General features: G+C 33.9%; 2 protein-coding genes across 2 annotated transcripts in view; both read right to left on the bottom strand.

Annotated features, from left to right (window-relative positions):
• The window catches only part of LOC129264898 (ryanodine receptor 2-like), a 94669-nt gene extending 88740 nt beyond the window's left edge, over window positions 1-5929 (bottom strand). The window contains exons 1-9 of the mRNA XM_064101373.1: window positions 5837-5929; window positions 4996-5115; window positions 4231-4272; window positions 3657-3778; window positions 2854-2981; window positions 2390-2454; window positions 1750-1885; window positions 1159-1260; window positions 460-578 (exon numbers count right to left, since the gene is read on the bottom strand). Coding sequence (XP_063957443.1) covers window positions 460-578; window positions 1159-1260; window positions 1750-1885; window positions 2390-2454; window positions 2854-2981; window positions 3657-3778; window positions 4231-4272; window positions 4996-5076 — 795 coding nt within the window. The 5' untranslated portion in view covers window positions 5077-5115; window positions 5837-5929. The remainder of the gene's footprint in view (window positions 1-459; window positions 579-1158; window positions 1261-1749; window positions 1886-2389; window positions 2455-2853; window positions 2982-3656; window positions 3779-4230; window positions 4273-4995; window positions 5116-5836) is intronic.
• Window positions 5930-14375: 8446 nt separating this feature from the next.
• On the bottom strand, window positions 14376-19569 carry LOC129265469 (ryanodine receptor 2-like). The gene is made up of 3 exons (XM_064101417.1): window positions 19472-19569; window positions 18168-18242; window positions 14376-16759 (listed from the first exon to the last, which is right to left on the bottom strand). Exons 1-3 carry the CDS (start codon window positions 19525-19527, stop codon window positions 16660-16662), a joined length of 231 nt encoding a protein of 76 aa, XP_063957487.1. The 5' UTR covers window positions 19528-19569; the 3' UTR covers window positions 14376-16659.
• Window positions 19570-24357: the final 4788 nt, after the last annotated feature.

Here is a 24357-nt window from a genome sequence, read left to right as displayed (position 1 = left end):
GCACCTCCGAATAGAATATTTCTAGATAGATGGCGCTATATAAATGCCTATTAAAGAGAAAACAAATACCTATATTTATGATATATAATCTTCATGTAGAAGTATTTTCCTGAGAAACTCCTTCCTTTTTTTAGGGGGGGGAGGTTAACACAAAAACATCTTCATGCAGTTAGGGTACTGAAATGGAATTTACAAGGTAAAAAAAAAACTACTTCTTCATCGTACATTTTATCTCCAAAAGAAATTTATCCCACCTACAGCCCACATCTCCACCCCCCCAAAAAAAATCATGATCATAATTATAAAAACAAAGTGGCTGCATCAGATGGATCAAAATCAATTAACCCGCTGATTGCTGAATTATGTAATAACCATAGGCTTAATAGAGATTGCCCTGTTCTTGTAGGATACGGGTAAAGATGCATTCAATCTATAAATAACTTGATTTGATTTTGTTACCTTTGGATCTCTGCCATGTTTTTCTAGCTGTGATATCATTGATTTGATGTGGTTCTCTTTGATGATGTTAAGAGCTTCAGGACTACCAAGGAGGACACAATGTAACACCTCCAACACACCTACAAACAACAAACAAGATCAGTTGAATCAATGCAGTCTTGTCTGAAGTTCATGAGAACTTTGATATTAAACACTTTCAGCTAAATGACATCAATATATAGAATGAACAACCATGGCCAAAAGTGAATATTCTCCTATCATCTTTAAAAGAGACTGTTATTCATTTAATCTAGTTTAAATTTGGCTTGGGCTGCGGACAAACTAGCAAAAATAGTAAAAGCAAAAATAGTCAAAACAATAATAGTACGGGACAGCTACTTATACAGCAGAAAAGCAAAATTTATGTCCCAACATATTCTGTTAAATGTTAATTTCAAATAGAAGTACATTATTTAGACTTATAAGACTTATGACTTCCTTCATTTTTTTTAAAGGAAGAAAAGAAATGGAAAGGGAATGGGAAAATTAGAGGGGATAGTGGGAGAGAGGAAGGGTCATGAGAAGTAAGTGGAGAGAATGAGAGAAAGAAAGGAGGATATAAAAGACGGAAGAACTAGGAAATAGTTGAGAGACAGAACAAGTAAGAGAGAAGGTTTAAGTATAAAATGAAAATATTGAAAACAAGTATCCATTACTGACCTTTTGATGCTTGTTGACTCTCTAGTCTGTTAATAAGCCAATCCAACCTGACTGACTGGGCAAATAAGGCACAGTTGTTGTGGTTATGCCTGATTATGGCGGCTGCGTAAACAAAACCAAATCAAGTCAATATCACAGACGTCAAATGCATTGTCGAGCCAGCAGCTTCAACACACACCAAATACTATCAGATAAATTTCAATCATAAGTATTCACTATTACTATTATACGTACATCTGATTCATTGTTTGCTTGAGAGTGTCTTTCAATGTTGACAAATTGCAGCATTACCAAGCCTGGTGTTAATTACATGTACACATATATCTAGGTGATGCGCTTTTGTGTAATGCCAAGCACAGAGTACAAATAGGATGTCATACAAGAATCAACTAGCAAAACCTAGAAGAAAGTAATTACCATTGTATGTCCTCAGGGAATACTTATAAATAATGATATTTTACATTTATATGCTTATACTACTGTACACTGTACACTATACAGATAAAGCTTTGTTAACAGATAGTAAGACAGAGCTCATATTCCACTTATCTAAGTATTTATAATGTGACAATTGTCAGAGAAGTGGCTTACCAAGGAGTTTGTAGAGGTAGGTGACGATGTCTTGCCAGAGGTCTCCTGCATCCTCTCCTACTATTGCAGCAAAGTCCCGTCCACTCTTGAAGATGCTCAGCTTGTCAATGGTTTCCAGCACCAGTTTGACCATACCCTGAAAAATATGGCAATAGTTAATTTTTGCAAAAAAAGTTGCGATCATGAAAATAGATAAATACCCAAATAGTTTGAACAGCAAACATGTTACTAAACATGTGTTCCTTTGTCTTTCTGAATCTCTCTCATTCTCTCACTTGCCTATTTTCTCTCCCACTATTTACTCCCACACATCCCCCCCCCCCTTATCTCACCACCTCCCTTCTATATGTCTTTCTCTTTAACTTGCTCTTAGCAGCCTCACATTATAAAGCCTACATGGATAAACATTGCTGAATTTGTCATAATCCAAATGGGAATAAAGAAATAGTGTATCATGAACTACATTTGTCAAAAACTGGAACAATACACATTCAATTGATTTACAATTTGCGCAGAACACTATCTCCAAACACTTTCCAGAAAATATCAAATGCAGACAATTTCTATTCAATCACATACTGGAGATAGGTGTTCCCTGTATTCAGTATTCAAGAGTTTAAGAAAGTCTGATAACGCTCACCTCTTCATGGAACAGATCCTGTCGATTCCTCAAGGCTTTTAATTTCTTTTGTTTCTCTTCATGATCTGAAAATAAAAATGAAGAATACCTTTCCTTTAAAAATATGATTATTTTGACAAGTTTTGACAGCAAATTGAAGTAAACTGTTAAAAAACATTAACGATTCAACATCAATGACAGACATGTCTACTCTCACAGATATTAATCACTGTACAATATCTTTGTATCTTTTTCCCCTTCCCAACCATGAATTTTATTTTGTGAATTTGTGAAATATACGACTGTGATAATTTCACTTTCTAACATGTATTCTTAAATTTTGAAAGAAAAAGCAAAGAAATTTTGGAAATATTTGGTTTTCAAAATATATGGTGTACATATCATATTCTGAAAATTCTGGTTTAGCACATGCATATAGGAAGAAAGAAAGAAGATGTAAGTTAAATGAAATGGTTATCTCCTACCTTCGTCTTCCTCTGGCTCCGAGAAGTACTCTATAAGATCCTGGAGTATATCAACCACAGAGCCAAGGTCAAAGCTATTCCAGGCCAGCTGGTCATCCTCCTTCTCGGCCCTCAAGGAGTCCAAAGCGCTGCAAACATATCAGGAAAAAGTGGACAATAAATTGAGCAGGCAAGATAATTATTTTAACTATTTATCATTAAATGGGACATAGAAATGGAAGATCTGAGGGGTGATTGTAGAATAAGAGTATTGTTTCATAAATCTTTTCACACATTCACGTTACAAACAAATGGTATATGACAAGCAATGAAGGCTTCTTGGTCTTGCAAATGAATGACAGAATTTACTTGTTTTGCATTAGCCCTTACAGAAACAAAAAGGTCTAAGGTTTGAATTAATCTGCTTTCATTTCTTAAATTGGTAACAACGTAATGCACTAGAGATGGTATTATTTTCTAAGCATGCTTTTATCTTTCTAATGTTATTCTTTGTGAAATTGCTGACTGATAAAAGATGACTTGTGACATTTCATTGCTGTGTGATATTGAGGACATGTATGATTTTGATTTTTGCCAAAAGGAAACACACTCTCCATGATTAAGATTTCTCTCCTTTTTGAGATGATGTTAATAATAATAATAATAACAGCAACAATAATTATAACAATAATAATAATTAAATTACAAAATACAAGATAAAATATGAGATATGAAAAAGTCATTTGCAAAGACACTCCGATAACAACAGATACATGTAAATAACATCATCATGCTTACAAAGCCAACTCAAGATTGTGACTCACTCAAAGAACTGATTGAAAAGCAATGAGCTCTTTCTGATGATTGCGGCTGATCTTGACTCCTCCGCCCTTGCTCTCACAACCGAGAACCCATCATCCATATGACCCTCTGGCAACATCACTACCTGTTGTCATGGTAACAAAGGGATAATGGTCATTTTGATTGAGGTGAAATACGTATCAGATTCATAGAGGCTAAATTTTTTTCATACAATACTGGTAAACACTAACAAGGAAGTGAAGGTATCAATTGCTGAGAGTCATACATGTATTTTCACACCATATACTATGGAGAGTTTATAAATATCTTTAAGGTCTTGTACTAATTCTCATTCTTTTAAGTCACAACACATTTTAATTACTTCACATTATTAGATATCTGCAGCCTCTAACTGGATCTCTTGATTGTTCAGATGTAACCAAATTTTTACCAGTGTACTCCATTTTTATTGCAATCTATTTTCAACTGTATGAAATAGATTTTTACCATGATACCTCTATTTGACAAGTATCTGTTAGAGTTTAATCACCAAACACACCTTTTTGTGTTATACTGAATAAATCATGAATAACATACCTTCCTCTCAGCTGCTCTTCCTCCAACAACACTTTCAACAACCTGGAATAGAAATAAAATATGCATTAGATTCCATATCTCTTTTAAAATGAAAATTCATTTCCTTCCTGAAATTCAACTTCTCCTACAATGTTATTTACAAATATTTTTTTTGTAGTGACTTAATCCAACTATTTTTTTTATTGAACAAATTGTCAAACTTTTAGGTATCTAAACTCTATCACCAACTTATGTGGGATTCCTGCTCATTTTTTTTTCCACATTCCTGGAAAATACAAAAATAATGGAGGGATGGAAAAGCAGCTTTGAAATCCTACATGAAACAAGGCCATGGAGGCAACTTTTTTGCGTTAAGTTCCTTTGCTGTGAAAGAGATTACAAATTATGTAAAAAAAACCTGTTAAGAAATATAAATCAATCATATCATATTCATCAGCACGAAATTTCAGTAAATGTTGAACATGTAATAAGCATATATAATTACTATCAGCATTGCAAGAATTGCAAAATATTGCAAAAGCTATCAAAGTCAAGATGAACGTAACCACTTTATTGAAAATCAGATAGAGACACTGAAATGGAAATATCACAAATTCATCATGAATCAGTTATAAACTTTTAAAACAGCAGATCAATTCAAACAAAATATTAATTATCATGAACAATATTTAAATAATGACTTCACTATATAACAAAATGACAATAAAAATTCTTTAAAAGGTACACCGGCATAAAAATGGGAGTGAAAATATAGATACGGCATACCATATAAGAGAGCCAATGGCCTGTCTTCATGTGTTGAATAAGTACTGTTGAATCTCCATACTTGATGTCTGCATTGCCCATACCATGATCCTGTTTGCTATCATAGTTAGTAAGATCCTCCTGTCAAGGAAAACAAAAATGTCACATCATTCTTCTTATTTTTTCTATAAAAAAGACCAAAAGCGACAATCAGATGATCTTTGTAGGTTTGCATGGTGGAGTTTATAACATGGAGCAGGTTAACAGTTCACCATGTGTAATATGAAAAACGAAAGGAAATACAGGCAGAAAAAACCAGATGAGATGAGCTGAATATGGCTTGAGTAGTAGCAGCGACAATGAAATACACATCAGCAATAAACACCTGATAAGATATGGTATTCAAATATCTTATTTTGTTAAATTTGTTTTCATAATCATACAATATATAAACAAAGTAACAATTTTTTCATAATATACATGGAAAACAAGCAATCAAGTCTAACATCAAGTATTCATGTCACAGTATGAACAGATTATATTTAATACAATAGAATCCAGAGGAAAAAATCAAAAGACAGCTAACAACATGCTCACAAACAGAAGAGTACATGTTACTCTGTCTCAAAATTCTAAATCAAGTATGCTCTGTTTTTGGCCAGACCGGGGCATAAAAGTGTGCCTATAATACAGTTTCCTGTTCGGTAATTTGTTGTAATTTGGCAAAGAAAATAGTCAAAGGATAGCAGAATGTAAGAATATCTGCATTGACATTCAAATACAATCATGTACATGTATGATAAATACTTGGAGGGAGGAGATTAAAAAAAAAAAATCAACCACATCATATCAACATACTGACCCGTGATTGTTGGAAACAGAAGATTGTGTCATCTAAGTTGCAATTTTTCCTTGGTACAATACAAACATTACCATTATCAAGGACAGCTAGATATTTGCCTAAAGACAAAAGAAAGGAAAATATGATAATGTATGATTATAGGCTGTCTTATTTGAAAACTTGAAATATCTATTTTTTATTATTCACTTCATCATTCATTCACTGTATTTATATAAATAACTTATCTTAATTAAGATTACCAATTATCTATTCAATATTTCAATTTCTATAGCTATAGATATATTCATTCAGTTATCAATCTATTTAATTCTGTAAATTCATTTACACAAAGATTTAATCACTATCAAATCGTTTTATCAAACAAGTGGAATGCCTCTGGCTGTCTCACCTGCATCACGAGATTCAATATACACATATAGCAGCAGAGCTGACTTTGAAAACTACTATAAAATAATTATTCACAAAAAACACCATTCATATAATGATACAATACTACATTCATTGACATTTGACCTTGATCATGTGACCTAAAACTTGTCAGTGATACTTGATTACCCCTATATCCACATTTTATACACTATATCTATAAACTTTGAAAGTTATGACAGCAATCTAATAATTACCTCTAAAATGGCCAAAGTTCAATGACCTTAAATGACCTTTGACATTGGTCATGTGACCTGAAACTCGCATGAGATGTTCAGTGATACTTGATGACTCTTATGTCCAATTTTTATGAACTAGACCAATATACTTACAGAGTTATGATGGTAATTCAACAAATACCCCATTATGGCCAAAGTTCATTGACCTTTGACGCTGGTCATGTGACCTGAAATTTGCACAGGATGTTCAGTGATACTTGATTACTATTATGTCCAAGTTTCATGAATCAGATCCATAAACTTTTAAAGTTATGATGGTAATTCAACAAATACCCCCAATTTGGCCAAAGTTCATTGACCCTAAATGACCTTTGACCTTAATCATGTGACCTGAAACTTGCACAGGATGTTCAGTGATACTTGATTACTATTATGTCCAAGTTTCATGAATCAGATCCATAAACTTTTTAAAGTTATGATGGTAATTCAACAGATACCCCCAATTTGGCCAAAGTTCATTGACTCTAAATGACCTTTGACCTTGGTCATGTGACGTGAAACGCAAGCAGGATGTTCAGTAATACTTGATTAACCTTATGTCCAAGTTTTATGAACTAGGTCCATATATTTTCTAAGTTATGATGACATTTCAAAAACTTAACCTTAGGTTAAGATTTTGATATTGATTCCCCCAACATGGTCTAAGTTCATTGACGCTAAATGACCTTTGACCTTGGTCGTGTGACCTGAAACTCAGGCAGAATGTTCAGTAATACTTGATTACTCTTATGTCCAAGTTTTATGAACTAGACCAATAAACTTTCAAAGTTATGATGGTAATTCAACAAATACCCCCAATTTGGCCAAAGTTCATTGAACCTAAATGACCTTTGACCTTAATCATGTGACCTGAAACTTGCACAGGATGTTCAGTGATACTTGATTACTATTATGTCCAAGTTTCATGAATCAGATCCATAAACTTTTAAAGTTATGATGGTAATTCAACAGATACCCCCAATTTGGCCAAAGTTCATTGACTCTAAATGACCTTTGACCTTGGTCCTGTGACGTGAAACGCAAGCAGGATGTTCAGTAATACTTGATTAACCTTATGTCCAAGTTTTATGAACTAGGTCCATATATTTTCTAAGTTATGATGACATTTCAAAAACTTAACCTTAGGTTAAGATTTTGATATTGATTCCCCCAACATGGTCTAAGTTCATTGACGCTAAATGACCTTTGACCTTGGTCGTGTGACCTGAAACTCAGGCAGAATGTTCAGTAATACTTGATTAACCTTATGGCCAAGATTCATGAACTAGGTCCATATATTTTCTAAGTTATGATGACATTTCAAAAACTTAACCTTAGGTTAAGATTTTGATATTGATTCCCCCAACATGGTCTAAGTTCATTGACGCTAAATGACCTTTGACCTTGGTCGTGTGACCTGAAACTCAGGCAGAATGTTCAGTAATACTTGATTAACCTTATGGCCAAGATTCATGAACTAGGTCCATATACTTTCTAAGTTATGCTGTCATTTCAAAAACTTAACCTTAGGTTAAGATTTGGTGTTGACGCCGCCGCCGCCGTCGGAAAAGCGGCGCCTATACAGTGCGTTTAAAAAAACGGGACAGTTTTGAAAAGTCTATAACAAATTTGTTTCAAATTATTATATCTATATTTTTGTGTTAATAGATGCTCTGTGATCTTATCTTTGAAATGCCATTTTAAAAATAAATTTTGTTCATGCTTGAGCTAACACGGGACGATTTTGTCGGGGGTTCAAGAAGAGGCTTGCGCCAAGATGGCAGAAATTAGAAATTTGATGATTAGACTTTTGGCAAATCAGCAGACTTCCTCTTAATCTTTTCATTATCTTTGCCATAGGGGCCTACTTTTCAAATTATGCTGTCAAATTTAATTTAAAATTTATTCATTTACCTTAATTATTTTGTTTTTCATTTAAACATCTTTTACATTTGAATTTGCCTTCATAAGTAAGAAAAGAAGACTTTTTGTCAACCCAAGTAAGTAGATTTGCATTATTAATTGGGAGAATTTGTAATTATTCAAATCCTTTTATTACTGGTATGTGAAACAAAATTATGTTATGATACCTATAAAAGACATGAATCATATTTTCAAGGGGTTTATTGAATCCTTCACCAAGTTTAATTATGTGCTTGACAGGACAAACAGGAAAGGATTCATGTCTTTCAATGGCAATGGTGTATTAAGTCAATTTTGAAGAAGCAAAATATGGCAGATCGGGTAAAATGTATTAAAAAACTGTGAAGCAAGCAAGCAAAAATTTCCACTTTTTTATTAAAATATCAAATTTTGTGATTTTGACATAATATTTAGTAAATGATATCAAATTTTAATTTCTATGTTTTCTGTTATTTTCCTTTCCACTTTTTTCTTCTTGATCATGATTTTTTTTTTTTTTGGGGGGGGGGGAGCTCCCCAAGCCCCCACCCATCATATGCCACTGTACAAAGGCACCATAACCTTTGTAGCACACAATGAAAGGAATTTAAAAAAAGACATGCTCTCCCATACTTCGGTTTAAAAAAACATTGTTCTTGCCTAAAGAAGGAATATTCAAAGCTAAAAGAAAACATATTAAAAAGGAACAACAGATCTTTTCAAGTAAATAAGAAGATTCGGTAATGAATTTTGACCGCATAATTCCAAAATTATGGCACAGATAATGAAAAGGTTAAGAAGAAGTCTGCTGGTTAGCAAGAAGTCTGACCATCATATTTATCATTTTATGTCATTTTGGCGCAAGTCTCTTTTTAAACCCAAGACAAAAACATTTTGTGTTCGCTCAAGCGTGAACGAAACTCTATTATTTTAATGGCATTTGAAGGATAAGACTTCGGTGCATCTATTGACACCAAAATATAGAGATCATAATTTGAAACACAAATTTTATAGACTTTTCAAATCTGTCCCGTTTTTTTTATACGCACTGTAGTCTCACTCTGCTATGCAGGTGAGACAAAAACTGTTTTTTTAATCAATTAAACTGTTACTTTATTTTGTAGACATTTACAGGGATGGGCAAGCATCATTTTCCCATTAGATACATGGGCATTGATTGGGGCAGGAAATATGAGGCTGAAGGGTTCTTCCAAGAATGATAAGACTAGACCCTCAACTAGGGAAACAGGACAGTGATATTGTTAGTTTGCATTGAAACAGAATATGCATACCATTCAGTGCTTCTTCCCTTCACATCCTTCATCAACAACATTGCATTCTTCATCATTAGCCTAGAATCTATAGTCTGTGCCTTATCTTTCTCTATTTTGCTCCTGTTTGCCAATTTCTCTTAGATTGCCTTACAATCAATTACAGTTAGCGCACTCGCCAGTCCCATATCACATGACCACCCCCATCGGCTATCGCCAGATTGGCCATAGCTGTACTACTGCGTTTGACACCTTGTCAATCAATACGTCGCTAATGTGCACCTACGAGGCACTTACCAGACCCCTTTATGATCGTGTTACACATTAAACATTGGAAGATTGGTAGCTGACCCTTTCTCACCCCCCTTGAGATGTCTTTCACAGTAGAAAGTGGTATTAGAAATACATTGAAAAGCGGAGCCCAGGCCGCTCAACAAATAAACATTGGATGATGGAACCGAAGGACACTTTTTATGGTTTCGTCAATTTTCTTTCTTCTCTCTTGTTGTTAATAGCCCATGGGTCTGATAAATTGCATGGTAATATGATAGGCAAGTTTTTCTGAAGAGGCGAGTATTTCCGCACTTGCTCTCTAACTTAGTAGAATAACCACAAATTTAAAGACACGATATTCAAGTATATACTGGAATACATCCTCCCAAGATTTAACTGATTGTTAGTGGTTTAAAAAACTGAATGGTTGAGTGACTGCTTAGTAACAAAAAAAGGACTGAAGATTTAACATCCTCACCTAGGGACATGGTAATTATTTATGTTTAATAAGGGGACTCAATATGCTTATGAATATGCAGTACATACATGTATATCCTACAAAATGGAAAATCAAAACAAAGAAATTTATGCAATCATAGTAGAAAAACCAATTTGAACAGCATTAAAACTTGAGAAAAAATGGCTTTATTTGGATGTAAATATCACCACGCATATAAAATTTCCTATTTAAATAAAAAAGTTGATATTAATACCCAACTTGTTTTGTTTGTATTGCTCCTTATCAATTACTTAAAAATATACTTTACCAAAATGTGTTTTGTTGTTTACTTAATATATATATATATAAGCTGTTGTACATGTATAACTTCACACATATATATATATATATATATATATACAAATTCACATCATTCAGGCAGTCGGATAACCTTTGAACCACTTAGACAAATATTCAGACCCATATTTCTAGGGAATCACATATGAAGACATATAGAGCTTTACTCACTTCTACATTAGATATGAACACATTATCACGATACCCTCCACAATTCTTTCACTCGCTGTTCAACTACATAAAGAACAATAGATTTGGTTCATTGAATGTATTGTTCTTCAATTTTATATATAGAGTAATGAGTTAAAGAACTAAAAAGATAATGTAACTACTGTAAAGAAAATGAGAAGAGTAATACATGATCCCCTGAGTGAAGGGGTGTGCCAGTATAGCTGCCGATCCTGCACCCTTTTTTTACATCATATTCATACTAAACTGCTTTATCTAGGGACTTTTTGCATAATGGAGAAATGATTGCCAACAAAAATCGTCTGCTAAAATAAAACATTCCTATATACAATATCAGGCTTAAAATTAATCGATGGCCATGGGCGTGGATGCCTCTTTGCTTGGCCATCATGCCCTCCAGAAACTTTATACTGTCATGGCCATAAAGTTATCTGCCCTTTTCCTTTTGGCCGCCGTGCCCCTTTGGTCAGAGAAATGCCTTTTTTCTTTTGGCTGTCATGCCCTTTTTCTCTCAATAATTTGATATATATGATGACATTTTCATTTCATGATGTGAAATAATGACAAAATGTCATTTCACCAATACCTCAGTGATGAGTGAAACAGTATTATGCCACTGTGTTCTGCAGAGCAAGTATATGAATTGGGTAGGGTAATTCCCCAAATATAGATAGAGACGACTCAGACGAGTCCATTTATAAGTGGGGGATTTGGAGGTGTGAGGGAGATTAATAGTCCATTTGCAAAATTTTACAAAAATACTCATCGTATGTTTTACAGATTGAATCATCTAGAGATATTTTTTATATCCTTTGAAATTAATCATGGCAATAAAAAGTCAAATTTTTAAGCTATCTTCTTGAATTGATTATTACAAATTCCCTCTGGATAACGGTACTGTCTGGCTGTTCTTCATCAACATGTACCAAACAAATTCAATGAATTCGGCTTTGAAAAGAACAGGAAAGCTCTTAATTGTCATTGAAGTAATAATTATGGGTGATATTCAACATATATTTATATTTTCACTTGATTTATACTAAAGAGATGTCCTATTGCTTTTGGAATTCTCGGAATTCTTGAAAAACTAGGCACTTTAGCATTCAGTTCAGCAGAGACGGGAAGATTTCTTCCCAGGTTCTGTTGGCCTAGATAACTGCCCTATACTGCTGTCACAGCCTGTGCATGAGTGTGTGTGCAGTGTGATTGAGGCTGAGCTCAAGCTCAGCCAGTATGTACATCGTGAGGTGATTTACGATGGGACTTTTGTGAAATGATTTCTACTCCTTATCTACACTGAATTTCAGATTACGTTGATTTAAAGCAATTTTGGATATTTGTGGAATGTTACTTCCCTTTTAAATGAGACTTAAAGGTTATTGTTTGGCAATAGTGATGTTACCTGGCTGAGAAGTCTGAACTGATGTGAACTTCTTTTTATTTCTCTTAGTCTAGAATTTGGGAGTTTTGGCAGGAAACTCAACAATAATATTAAACAATTAATTATTTCAAGCTAACCATTCTGAGGTGTTCAATTATTGTCTTATTGGCCCAAACATGGAGTAGTGTGTGCGCAACACTTTGTAACCAAAAGGTGCTATATCAAATGACCTTTGGATTGGATTGGATTGGAAATGGAAAGGCAGCCACAGAAAACTGGAGCCCCAAAAATTTTCACCAGAATTGATTTTGGTGCCCCTGAAAGAATTTCTTCCCGAAAATAGATCTAGATCTACATTCTGATAAAGCATTTCCATAGGTTGCACTATATATTTGTCATTTTTAGAAAAACTTGCCTTGGTGCCCTTTAGACTGGAATAAGCTGCCCTTTAAAAGTAGCCTTCATGCCTTTAAGAATGGCTTGATGCCCCTTCAAATTTTGGGGTATCCAAGGCCACTTTGCCCCAAGCTGAAAGTGCCCTTACCCTTTGAATTCTTAATTTGAGCCCTGAAATATCAAACTGTTTCCCTTCTCCTCCTTTCCAGTACGTGATACACAAAACATACACACAAACATGTCAAGTTCATTAATTGTACAAAACAGATATGGATTTAAAACAAGTGGAATGCCTCTGGCCGTCTCACCTGCATCACGCGATTCAATATAGCAGCAGTGCTGATTTTGAAAACTACTATAACTCGCACAAGATGTTCAGTGATACTTGGTTACTCGTATTTCCACGTTTTATGAACTAGACCAATACACTTATAGAGATATGATTGCAATTCAACAAATACCCCCGACGTGGCCAAAGTTCTTTGACCTTACATGACCTTTGACCTTGATCATGTGACCTGAAACTTGCACAGGATGTTCAGTAATACTTGATTACTATTATGTCCAAGTTTCATGAATCAGATCCATAAACTTTCAAAGTTATGATGGTAATTCAACAGATACCCCCAATTCGGCCAAAGTTCATTGACCCTAAATGACCTTTGACCTTGGTCATGTGACGTGAAACTCATGCAGGATGTTCAGTGATACTTGATTAATCTTATGTATAAGTTTCATGAACTAGGTCCATATATTTTCTAAGTTATGATGACATTTCAAAAACTTAACCTCAGGTTAAGATTTGGTGTTGACGCCGCCGCCGCCGTCGCCGCCGTCGGAAAAGCGGCGCCTATAGTCTCACTCTGCTATGCAGGTGAGACAAAAAAATCATTTATGATTTGGAAGGAGTGTCAAAACAGAAAATGAAGTACCTGTGTAAAATTGTCAGTGGATACACATTCATTTATGCAAGGAAGGAATTTACACAGGTATGCAATATTGCCCATATTTCACATTAAACAAACTTGAAAATATAGATTTCTAATTCATGAATTCATGAAAAAAAGGTATGTGAAATAAACTATTGCCCTTTTTAACCCATGCTACATGACCCCCCCCCCCTCACCCCTTCCGATTCTAAATTTTTACTTCGGTGTAAATCTGTTACACATCATTGCTATCAGAACCTCTTGCCCTAAAGCCCAGCTTACTGCACTTTTTAAAAATAGAACAAAATTTCTGTTCCATTACACTTCCCAGCAGTGCCGCTCAGCAGGGTCATAATTTGGACAAGATTTTATCGCTTGGAGCTGCTTTGGTTTGCTTCTTGTAAGTCGTATGTCACACACATCATTTTGATAGGGCGGGTTGCTAAAATGATATGGGTTGGATGAATAGGAGATAACGATACGTTTCAGAGTCATAAAAGACAATACAAACAGAATGAGTAACACAGAATAAGTAGATAAATGCGAATACAACTTTAAATCCTATCTTTCTTTATAGACATGCAAAGATGTGTCAGAGAAGTATGACAAAAGGTAAGCAGTCAAACAAGAATACTTCTCCATGTGAATAATGAGTAGTTTCAGATTATTCACACATCTATAAAGTTATGCATGTGGCAATTAACATTCGCAACTATATTTAGAATACATTATTGTGCAAGTTTTCTTACTATTTTTTTCATTACAGATATCATGTTGGAAGGATAATAATGCTACATTTCCTCACGTTTGATTAATTGTAGATATATAGCACAATATCATTATTATAACTTTTACTATTGAAATACTGCCATTCTTCACACAAATCATTGTATTTAAGGAAAACGTATGTGTAAGACATATAATTTTAATGTGAATTTTAGTCATGCTATTCTATACAAGCTTTTACATAATGCAATTACTTATCAATTATATGTCAATTACAAGTTCATATGCTAATTACATATCCTTGAACATTCTTACGTATCAGCATCTTTGTGATGTGATATTTAAATTAATGTTGTAGTTTAACAAAATCTAAATTCAATTCATATTACAAAGGATTATTTATGATTTATTAATACTACCTTCAATAGTAGATAAGCTTTTTCTTCATATATGATACAACATCCTTTCTATAATCTCAACCTATCCAGAGACTCATTGCATGAATAAGATGTTTTATTCAGAGTGATCTTTTTTTTCACTGTAAATCTTTCAGTCCTTCTTAACCCTGTATCTTATGCTCACCATCTTTGATAGATTCTCTAAAAATCTGGGTGCATCAACATCAAAGATGTTCTGTTCAATTTAGAGTTGCTTTAAGATATATTACATTCATATTCCTCGATCAATGCTGATATTTGATCCTATCCATCCCTGATGCTATGTAATGTGCTTTTGGAATTCAATATGGCATTTCATCACATATGACATCACACAAGATTTGATCGCTTCTCCATCCCCTTCTCCCCCTTCTCTCTCTCTGCCTCCCACCATTCCCACTTCCTACCAACCCAAACAGAGAAGTGAGGAAAGAAGTACATATATGCATTCTTTCAATCCAGGAGGGTGTGAATGATCAAGTATTTAAAGACTGGAATCAGTACACATAATATACCTTATGCATATGATTTTATAATCTCATAGCGCCCTCCCTCAGAGGATATATAAAAACACATGAACAGAACTGTCAGAGATGCACCAGCTGCATATCACCAATGCATGCATGACAATGGCTTTAGCCTCTAAGATGGCGGTGCGATGACATCAGTTCTACTGACATGTTTTTATTTTTATTTTTAAGATTGGGAAGGTGTGAACCCACCAATACATTGTGTGAGCAGAGCCGAGACGTACCTGGTAAATGGCTTAGAACATTCTGGAAAGGGCTTCTAACAGTGTTATCTGCTAACTCTGATTCCATCATCTATCTCATATACTAATCCCTTGGAATTAGACCACCAAGGTTATATCACTGCACACATACCAGATAGATGATGCAGAGAAACGTCCTTCACCTTGTAAAAGACTTATCCAATCAAACATCAGGATATATACATGTACAATGTTTCAATTTACATGTGAAATGTTTGACTTATAAATAAGGCACATTAACACATTGAATACTAAATTCTGTAATTCCCTTAAAATTTGTAAGGGAACCATCCAGTTCCAGTTGACAATGGATTAATATACATAGCTTTCTCCGCTACTTCATGTACTAGATTCCAAAATGGTTTACCTAATCACATGTTGTTTTGGGATTTTTGTCTATGAAGGTATTGGAAGGGAAAGGATACTGAGCAGGATAACAATAAACGGAGAAGCGGAAGAGTTGTGGTTTAGTGATAACTGACTCTCGGCTCATTGTCTGAGGGCTGTATGCTTCTTTTAGACATTTTGGAAAACATTCTCTAAACTCATGGGAGAATTTCCTCTCTGATTCTGGAGAATGTCATCTAATGTTGCAATCAGCTAAGTAAGTTTCCCTTGTTTGTCTCTTACGCCTAACACCTTGGAATCAGATCATCAAGGACGCATAACTACAGATATATCTGAATGCAAAAGCATGGATGTCACCTCTATCGCAGACAGCACTTAAAGGGTAACATGATGAATGGAAAAGTGACAGTTTGTTCATGATTCTGTTTTATTATTGTTATTTAAAGATAGAATAGATTTTGGGGGTATGGGATACAGGTAGGAATGAAAAAAAAAAACAGCATTATGTTATAACCTTATGTGGGAGGATGAGCTGCAATTCATCAGCATTCCATAAGGGGCTCAGGAGTAATTTTATGATTATTTTTAATTTCAAATATTAAAATAGCACATTGTACATGTAGGCTATCCAATGATGCAAACTTTATTTCAAAATTTCAAGTAAAACTAAAAAATACCAGCAAATTAAAAAGTGCATAATAAAATAAATAATCGTCAAAATTACCCTTAAGTCCCTTCTTACGGGAAGCCGACGTATTGTTAAGAGATCATTTTCTTGAAAAGAATGAAAATGTACTTACCAGACGTGAGATGGCGTATCCTGCAAGGCTGGCCCCATGATACATAGCTACCATTCCACCTGGATGATGAAAAAGTGGAGAAAATTAACTAAAACAAAAGAGGGTAGACATAAAAACAAATGAAGCAGAGAGGAAGGAAAAGATAGAGAAAGAGAGGAGGGGGGGGGGTTGAGGCAGCATCAGGGGCCTGTTTCATTTTAAAGGACTCATGATTATGATGATTCAAACATTGTGGTAATCATCAATGTAACAGGGCTAAGCAGCCAATCACAGTCAGGGTTTCAAAGTATCACAATTTCCAATCAATAAAAGTGGATTTCCTTTTTAAAGATCTTTTACAGACAAAGACAGCAAAATGAAGAAAAGAGAAGGGTAAGAGTAAAAGGACACCCAATATGATATTACTGACACCCTATAAAAAAAACCCAAAGATATAAAGAAATTATTCATCAAAGTAATATTGCTAAGAAATATGACTGTTTGTTGATCCACTACCTTGTGATAGAGTATAGCTGTAACAAAACACATAGGTCAAGGGCCAAGTTTAGTAAGAGAAACCAAGATCCAAACACTTATACAAATTAAATATTTGAGAAAATGAAACACTTTGTAAAATTAAAACAATTTATTTAAATGTAATATAACACAACTCTAGTCCTTAATCTAATTGAATTCATACACCCTTAGAGTATGCTGAATAAGAAACCCTTTGTATCAGGTTTCATGACAAGATACAGAAATTATTGACATAGCAGAAAAGCCTATGGCAATGGAAAGTAACACCATAGTTCAAGTTTCAGATATTTTTAAAATTTTCATTCTTATACATAAAAAAATCACAAACAAGAAAAAAAGTATTTTTTATTTCTTTCAGGTTTCTTCCTCAGTCAAAGTAATAAATAATAAAAAAATACATATGCTTCAGAAATATTGATACTGAAACCCTTGCAATAATTTTTAAGGTTATGTCACACTCTACATTTCATGGACTTAAAATAAATCCTGACTGGAGTTATCAGTGATCTGCTTTACAATGGATTTAGTGGATTTAGATTTGAATTTAGATGCTTTGAGATTGACTAATAAATACTCAAGAGTTAAATTGAATAAAAGCTTCAGCTGGTCACCCAGCAAAGCCATAGATCTGGATTTGTTCTAAATCCTAAAATAAAAAATGAAAAAAAAATTAGAATGTGTTATAAATAATATTTATATAGCGCTTATTGCATTGTGTCTCTAAGTGCATTACATGTACATATTATTACCCCGGTAAGCATTCTAACAAGAGTTCCAAGACTCAATTGCTAGGCATACTTCATAGGCTTTTGCATCCTACTGGGTACCCATTTAACACCTGGGTGGAGAGTCGCAAAGTGTGCACGACCCTCTGATTTCAAGGCGAGAGTCAGAGCCGCTACACCACGACGCTTCCACGTTTCACTCACATAGGTGGAAACGAAATCTTACTTTTTCAAGATGAGTTCGGTTCTCCATAGGGACCTTGCATACTGGGCCACTGAGCCTGTCTCATAAGCCACCTCACTGTAACAAAAATGATTGAAAACATAACATCAGTTGCATTATATCAAAAACATCAAATTACTTTCATCAACAAATAAAAATAATGATAATTTGTTGTATGTACATTACATACTTTCTGATAAAGAAAAATCTACCAAAGTGTTTCTACATATTATTATCACCTTCAGAAATCATTTATTCAATCAAAGGAGAGTCTCCAGGAACACTTTAATAACTAGAATAATTTTAGTAACAACCACAATTTGCACATAATTTGCTCATAATTAAAATCACAAATAAGACCTACAATTGATAAATACTACTTAAATTTATTCAATTTTTCTCTTGTAAAGATCTACAGAAAGTACAGAAAGTATGGAAAATTATTTTGATGACAAAACACTTTGTATAGATAATAATAATACAGCATATCCAACCTCACAACAGTAATAGATAAAAGTAGCATCCAAACTGTCAAGATATCGTCATTTCCACCATAGAATGATAATAGTTGTCATACCTATGCACTTTGAAGAGGGATATGGCATCATCCCTTTTTATATCCATGATGAAAAAAATAAACCAGATAGAAATAAATATACATGTAACTTGGAGATGTTCTCATTGCTGCTGTCGCATGATAATTTTTTCTAATCATTCTTAAACGATATATGGGGGGGGGGGGTTATTGACAAACTAAATTATAAAAGAATTATTAAACATTTCAAAGGATTATAAAAACAAATTAGGGTCAAAGAAGGATGTTAAGAACGCCTTTAAACATTCAGTTGTAGCTCCAAATACAATCACCACATCAATTTGTGTGTGATTTTTTTTATAACTTTATATGAAAAATAAAGAACTACATTATCATGTATAACTAGGCAATTAGGATGACTAGTTGTAGCTTAAAGACAAGAGGGTTGCTTTGGAATACAGTATAGTAACAATGAATGTCTGTAGGCAAACACATTAGACTATATCAAAAGGATTATGGAAAGGATTTGGTGATTCCCCGAGGATGAAAACAAATATCAGGAAGTGTCAATTCTAGAACTTTAGGAAGAATAATTGCGACAGATATCTAGGTGACTGTCACATTGCCGAAAGGTTATGGCGTTACATGTCTATCCCACTGAGTAAAAGGTCAAAACAGGTTTTGATCAAATGCTTGGCAGAGAGGGGCTACTATAGGAGGCCCTCGCTTGGAGGGTTGGTATACATATCCCATGAGTCACGTGGCGGATTACCTGATGTTGTCATCGTCCTTGCATCCGACTGGTGGAACCGTCAGGAACTCATCCATGTGGCCCCTGGAGAATCTCAGGGTGTCCAGACCGTTGAGGAATCCTACCAAGATGAAAGTCAAAAGAAATGGAGAACAAATATGACAGTAAGGAGGCAAGAGAGTTACAAAATTGAAGATTCAATATTTTTACAGCGTAATGAATAGAAATTCATGAAAACAAAACACAAGAAGGAACAGAATTTTAAAAACATGAAAGACAGAGAAAGCAAAGACAAAAAGGAAGAAAGGGAAAGAATTAATTGAATAAAAGAGACAGGAAATGGGATCAGAAATAGAAGAGACAAAAGGAGGAGTATAGATGTGTAAATAGACCGAGAAAGAGAGAAGATTAGAGAATGAGAAAGGGGAAGTAAAATATAAGAAAGACAACATAATCCAGACAACAGAAAATCTGGTGAGATGCAAAATCCATAAAAAATAATATTTTCTTATTACTAATGGACAGAAATTGCCCCAAGGTATGTCATATGATGAAATGAAAAATATCAAAAACTTCAATATAAACTTGACATTCACAATGTCCATATATTAATGACAAGTTCCCCCCCCCCCCAACAAAGTTTATTTGAATAAAAAGAGAAAAAGCAAACAGTGTAACACTGAAAATTTCATCAAAATCGGAGTAAAGTAAGTATTTTTAAGTTTCACTTAATTTCACAATACAGTATATGCACATCCAGGTTGGAATGCAAATGAGGGGACTGGTGACGTCACCCACTCACTATTTCTTTGTATTTCATTATATGAAATACTATACACTCTCATTTTCTCTCTATTGTAATGTGAAAGAAAGTTGTATTCCTCTTTGAACATGTAGAATTTCCATTGTTTGAACATTTTATGGTTCAATCAAGTTAGTCCTTATTGTCATATCTGTAAAAAGTGAAATATTGCATAATTCAAACAATAAAGAACTAAAGAAATTGTGAGAGGGACATCATCAAGTCTCTCATTTGCATGTCATTGAGTTGTGCATATAACTTGTCATTGAGTTGTGCATATAACTATTTTGTGAAAAATAAGGGAATCTTTAACATGTCATAACTTTTCTTATTTTACATCTGATTTGATGAAAATTTCAGTGTTATGCTTGTTTGGGTTTTTCTCTATTGATTCAAATCAACATTTTTTTTCTGGGGTGGACTTGACATTAGAATCTATGAAGTTATAATATAGAATACATATAAACAACTTTTTTCAACATTAACTGACATTCAAATTAAAATTTATAATGTAATAAAAAGGCGCTTTTGCATCCTTGACATTTTCATTTCATTGTAAACATATACAAAGAGAGGGATATGAATATAAAAGAATGAACACCTTGATAAACAGTGGAGAGGTTAGTATTGATTTGCACATTCATTGGAATTAATGAGACTGGTAGAGGATGAACATGTAGTAAACAGTCACTTGATTAAAATAGAAAATATGTGTAAAGGTTACAGTAATGAAGAAAAAAACATACCTAAATATCTAAAATAAAGGGGGGGGGGGTCTTTTTGTTGTTGATGTTAAATGACAGGATAATCAAGTAATATCCAGAGTAAACCACGACCTCTATCTTAAAAGATTAAATCTACCACACCATGTTGAAAGGAAGTCCATCTTATCAGATACTATCTTGGGTGAGAAATGTTGTTTTCTACATTCCTGACGCCCGTTGAAGAAGCATTGCCAAAAAACATAACTTTAAAAATTAAAGTCATCTTGATTTTCAAGCAATCAGAAGCATGTATGTGGGCTTTTACATTTGCTTTCTGTGTTGTGTCTAATATTTATGTTTTTATTAAAATCAACTTTTCGTCAGGGTGAACTTCAGTCTTGTTGTTGATGTTGATTGGTTTTTAACAGTGCCAATCAAAATCATCTCTTCACATCACTATAACATTTTTACTTTATTTTTTTCAATAGATAAGGCCTAATATATCATCTTTTAAAAGGAAATGGCTGAACAACTTATGGCATGAACCCATTGACTATTGAAATAAGTCATTCCTGTAAGTATGGAAAGGGGCGGTACTTTCTTGTTCCCATGTAGACAAGATTTATAACCTAATTTCATTTATTCTAATGGAAGTAGCCCCTTTTTTATTTTTTTAGCTATTCTATCAATCAAGAAAATAAACAAGAGTAAAATGATAAACATCCCCCCATAAATTTCATTTCTTCTTGTGCCAGGTACCCCACCCTCCTAAGATCCACACACATACCCTCACACACTCACTCATCATATCGTACACACAACAACATACTACATCCTACTGTTCTAGATGGAGAGGGGCCCCTTGTGAGCTAGACTCATCTGCAACCAGCCTTGCGCTCCCCTCGCAGGCCTGGGGGGCAGATCGGCCACTGATCTCATTATCCAGTGAAAACAACTGTTCGACATGCTAATGCCTCGCTTTCCAGCATTTGGTCTTCGTTTGGCGCTTCAACAGCTTTTCTTAAGCATTGTTTTATCCTACAGTACATGCCATAGCTGTGAAAGTAGCAGTCTGTGTTATCAAAAACATCTCGCAATACACCACACTAAAATCATTTATATGGTGATGTAATGGCAGAGATCATTATCTATAGGGGATAACCATTGAATTAATCATGAACATCACTTATCAGAAGGTTATGTACCAAGGGATTTTACAAAATCATATTTGAAGGGAAATACCAAGCTGACATAAAGTTGGTTCTCATTAAAGCAGGAAAAAGAAAGAAACTAAAATATTCATAACTGATTTTGACAAAAATGAATCAAATTAAAGTAATTTTATTTTTGTGAATATATGTGACCAATCTCCTGTATAAGGTGTACTGTCTGGCTAGTAATATAAAGTGTCATTTTTTCAGATGATTTCATTATTTTGATTTACTAAATACACATGTACATTTAAAAATGTTTATGAGAAGAAAAAGAAACTTATTCACTTATCATGGACAGAAAAAGAGTAATCTATGGTATACAACATATCGGAAAACAGCTTACAATTAATGTCACTGTATCAAAGTGTAAAAAATTAGACTTTGTAAATATTTGATGAATTTTCATGAAAGCAGTATTTCTCTCTCATTTCCTACGTCTAGAAAAATCTATTACCTAGATGTTAGGCATAGCCCCCACTGTCAAATAAATGAAGACTAGATAACAATTACAATTTGATTTCTCATGTGCAAAAATAATGAACAATTTATTTTCATGGAAAGGGCAATGGTTTTTTTTTTTACAATACTCACTTGATATATCTAACAAAGATATGAACATATAGGACTTCAAGTATAAAATTTCCATTCAGCCAATATTTTTGTCTTTCTTTCTTGCTTGCTATCTCATTCTCTTTCTCTGTCTCTCACTGATAGGGAATATATTTATAACATTCATCTCTATTATGGTTGTAGCTTGTGTCTGTCCTTGAAAATTACTGCATGAAATTCATTAGTAATGTTGCAAACCAGACAATGGAAATTCAAGGTTTCCACGAATGCTAACCCTGAGAGCAAAGTTACCATTAAAGGTAATCCACAACTTTGTTCAGAATTGAAAATGAATTCAGCTGAAAATTTGATTATTGCAATCCTTTTTGGCAGACAGGAAAAGTCACAGCTTTATAAGCCAAGTTAGTAGTTACTTAACATGATATCTATCATTTCACAAGACAGGGAATACCATAAAGTTGCACTCGGCCATCCATGCAGTCTGTGCAAAGGGTGATCTAAGTTGATAGTTTGCAACTTCTATTTTGTCTGAAAACAATCAGGTGCCCATTGCATAAAAGCTACTATCGTGGTCACTTTGTCATCCAATGGCAACTATCATGATAACATGGCTCAACATAGTTCAAATCCTACCACAGCACTCGCATCCTTTGACAAGGCGTTTATCTACATTTGCCACTCTTCACCCAGGTGTAGAAAATGGGTACCTGGCAGGATGGAATTCTTCAAATGCCCGAACGCATGATCAGGTTAGCCCTGCTAAAGCTGGGGTAATAATATGAAGCGCTTAGAAACATTAGTATTAAGCGTTATATAAATGTTGCATATTATTATAACTATTATTATTATTAACAGCCAATCAATGTCAAGGATTTCATGAAAGTTACTGATGGATGGCAAAGTTACTTTAATAGTAACTTTTTATGCCACAGGGCCCTGATGTTGTTGATTATACACTGGGAAGATTCAGTATACCTCTCATTTATCAGATCCTAATCAAAATACTTATAACAAAATTATTTCACATCTTTCATGGCAAGATTATTGCACTGCAGTCCACTCATGCTATATTTGTGTGACCAAAATTACTGTGCATATTCAATGTTTAAGATTAAGTCCACCCAAGAGAAAAGTGCTTTAAATCAATAGAGAAAATAAAACAATCATAGCTTTTAAATATAATCAAAATTGGATGTAAAATAAGATAGGTTTGATATTTTAAAGTTTTACTTATTTTCTTTTTCTGGTTTATGCTTGTTTGTTTTTTCTCTTTTTATTCGAATCAACTTTTTGTTGAGGTGGACTTGTCATTTAAGTGTAATGTAAGTAATATCTCCATTTCTAGATAACAGAATTAATTTCACACTATAAACCTATATAGGTCCCATTTGTATTTCAAAGCAATGCATAACAGATTAAATGTTCTCCTGCCTCCGATGAAATCTGAAATTCATATGATAGGTATTCTTTGCTCAACAAATTCAATATATGACCTTTATCTAAGGAATAATGTTGACAATAATTTCCCTTGTCTTTGCCTTTTAATATTCATGTCTAGTATCAATGTCATCAGAAATGCTAAGTTCGCATTAAAGCTGAATTCATCATAACGAGATA

The sequence above is a fragment of the Lytechinus pictus genome, chromosome 7 (genome assembly GCF_037042905.1).
Source record: "Lytechinus pictus isolate F3 Inbred chromosome 7, Lp3.0, whole genome shotgun sequence".
Classification (NCBI taxonomy): Eukaryota; Metazoa; Echinodermata; class Echinoidea; order Temnopleuroida; family Toxopneustidae; genus Lytechinus; species Lytechinus pictus.
This window is presented reverse-complemented; position numbering and strand designations above follow the sequence as displayed.

Coding starts and splice junctions, on each gene's coding strand:
- LOC129265469 (XM_064101417.1), bottom strand. CDS start 19,527: ATGGATGAGTTCCTGACGGTTCCACCAGTCGGATGCAAGGACGATGAC. Junction 18,243..19,471: donor AAGGACGATGACAACATCAG/GTAATCCGCCAC, acceptor TTTTTGTTACAG/TGAGGTGGCTTATGAGACAG. Junction 16,760..18,167: donor ACCGAACTCATCTTGAAAAA/GTAAGATTTCGT, acceptor TTCATCATCCAG/GTGGAATGGTAGCTATGTAT.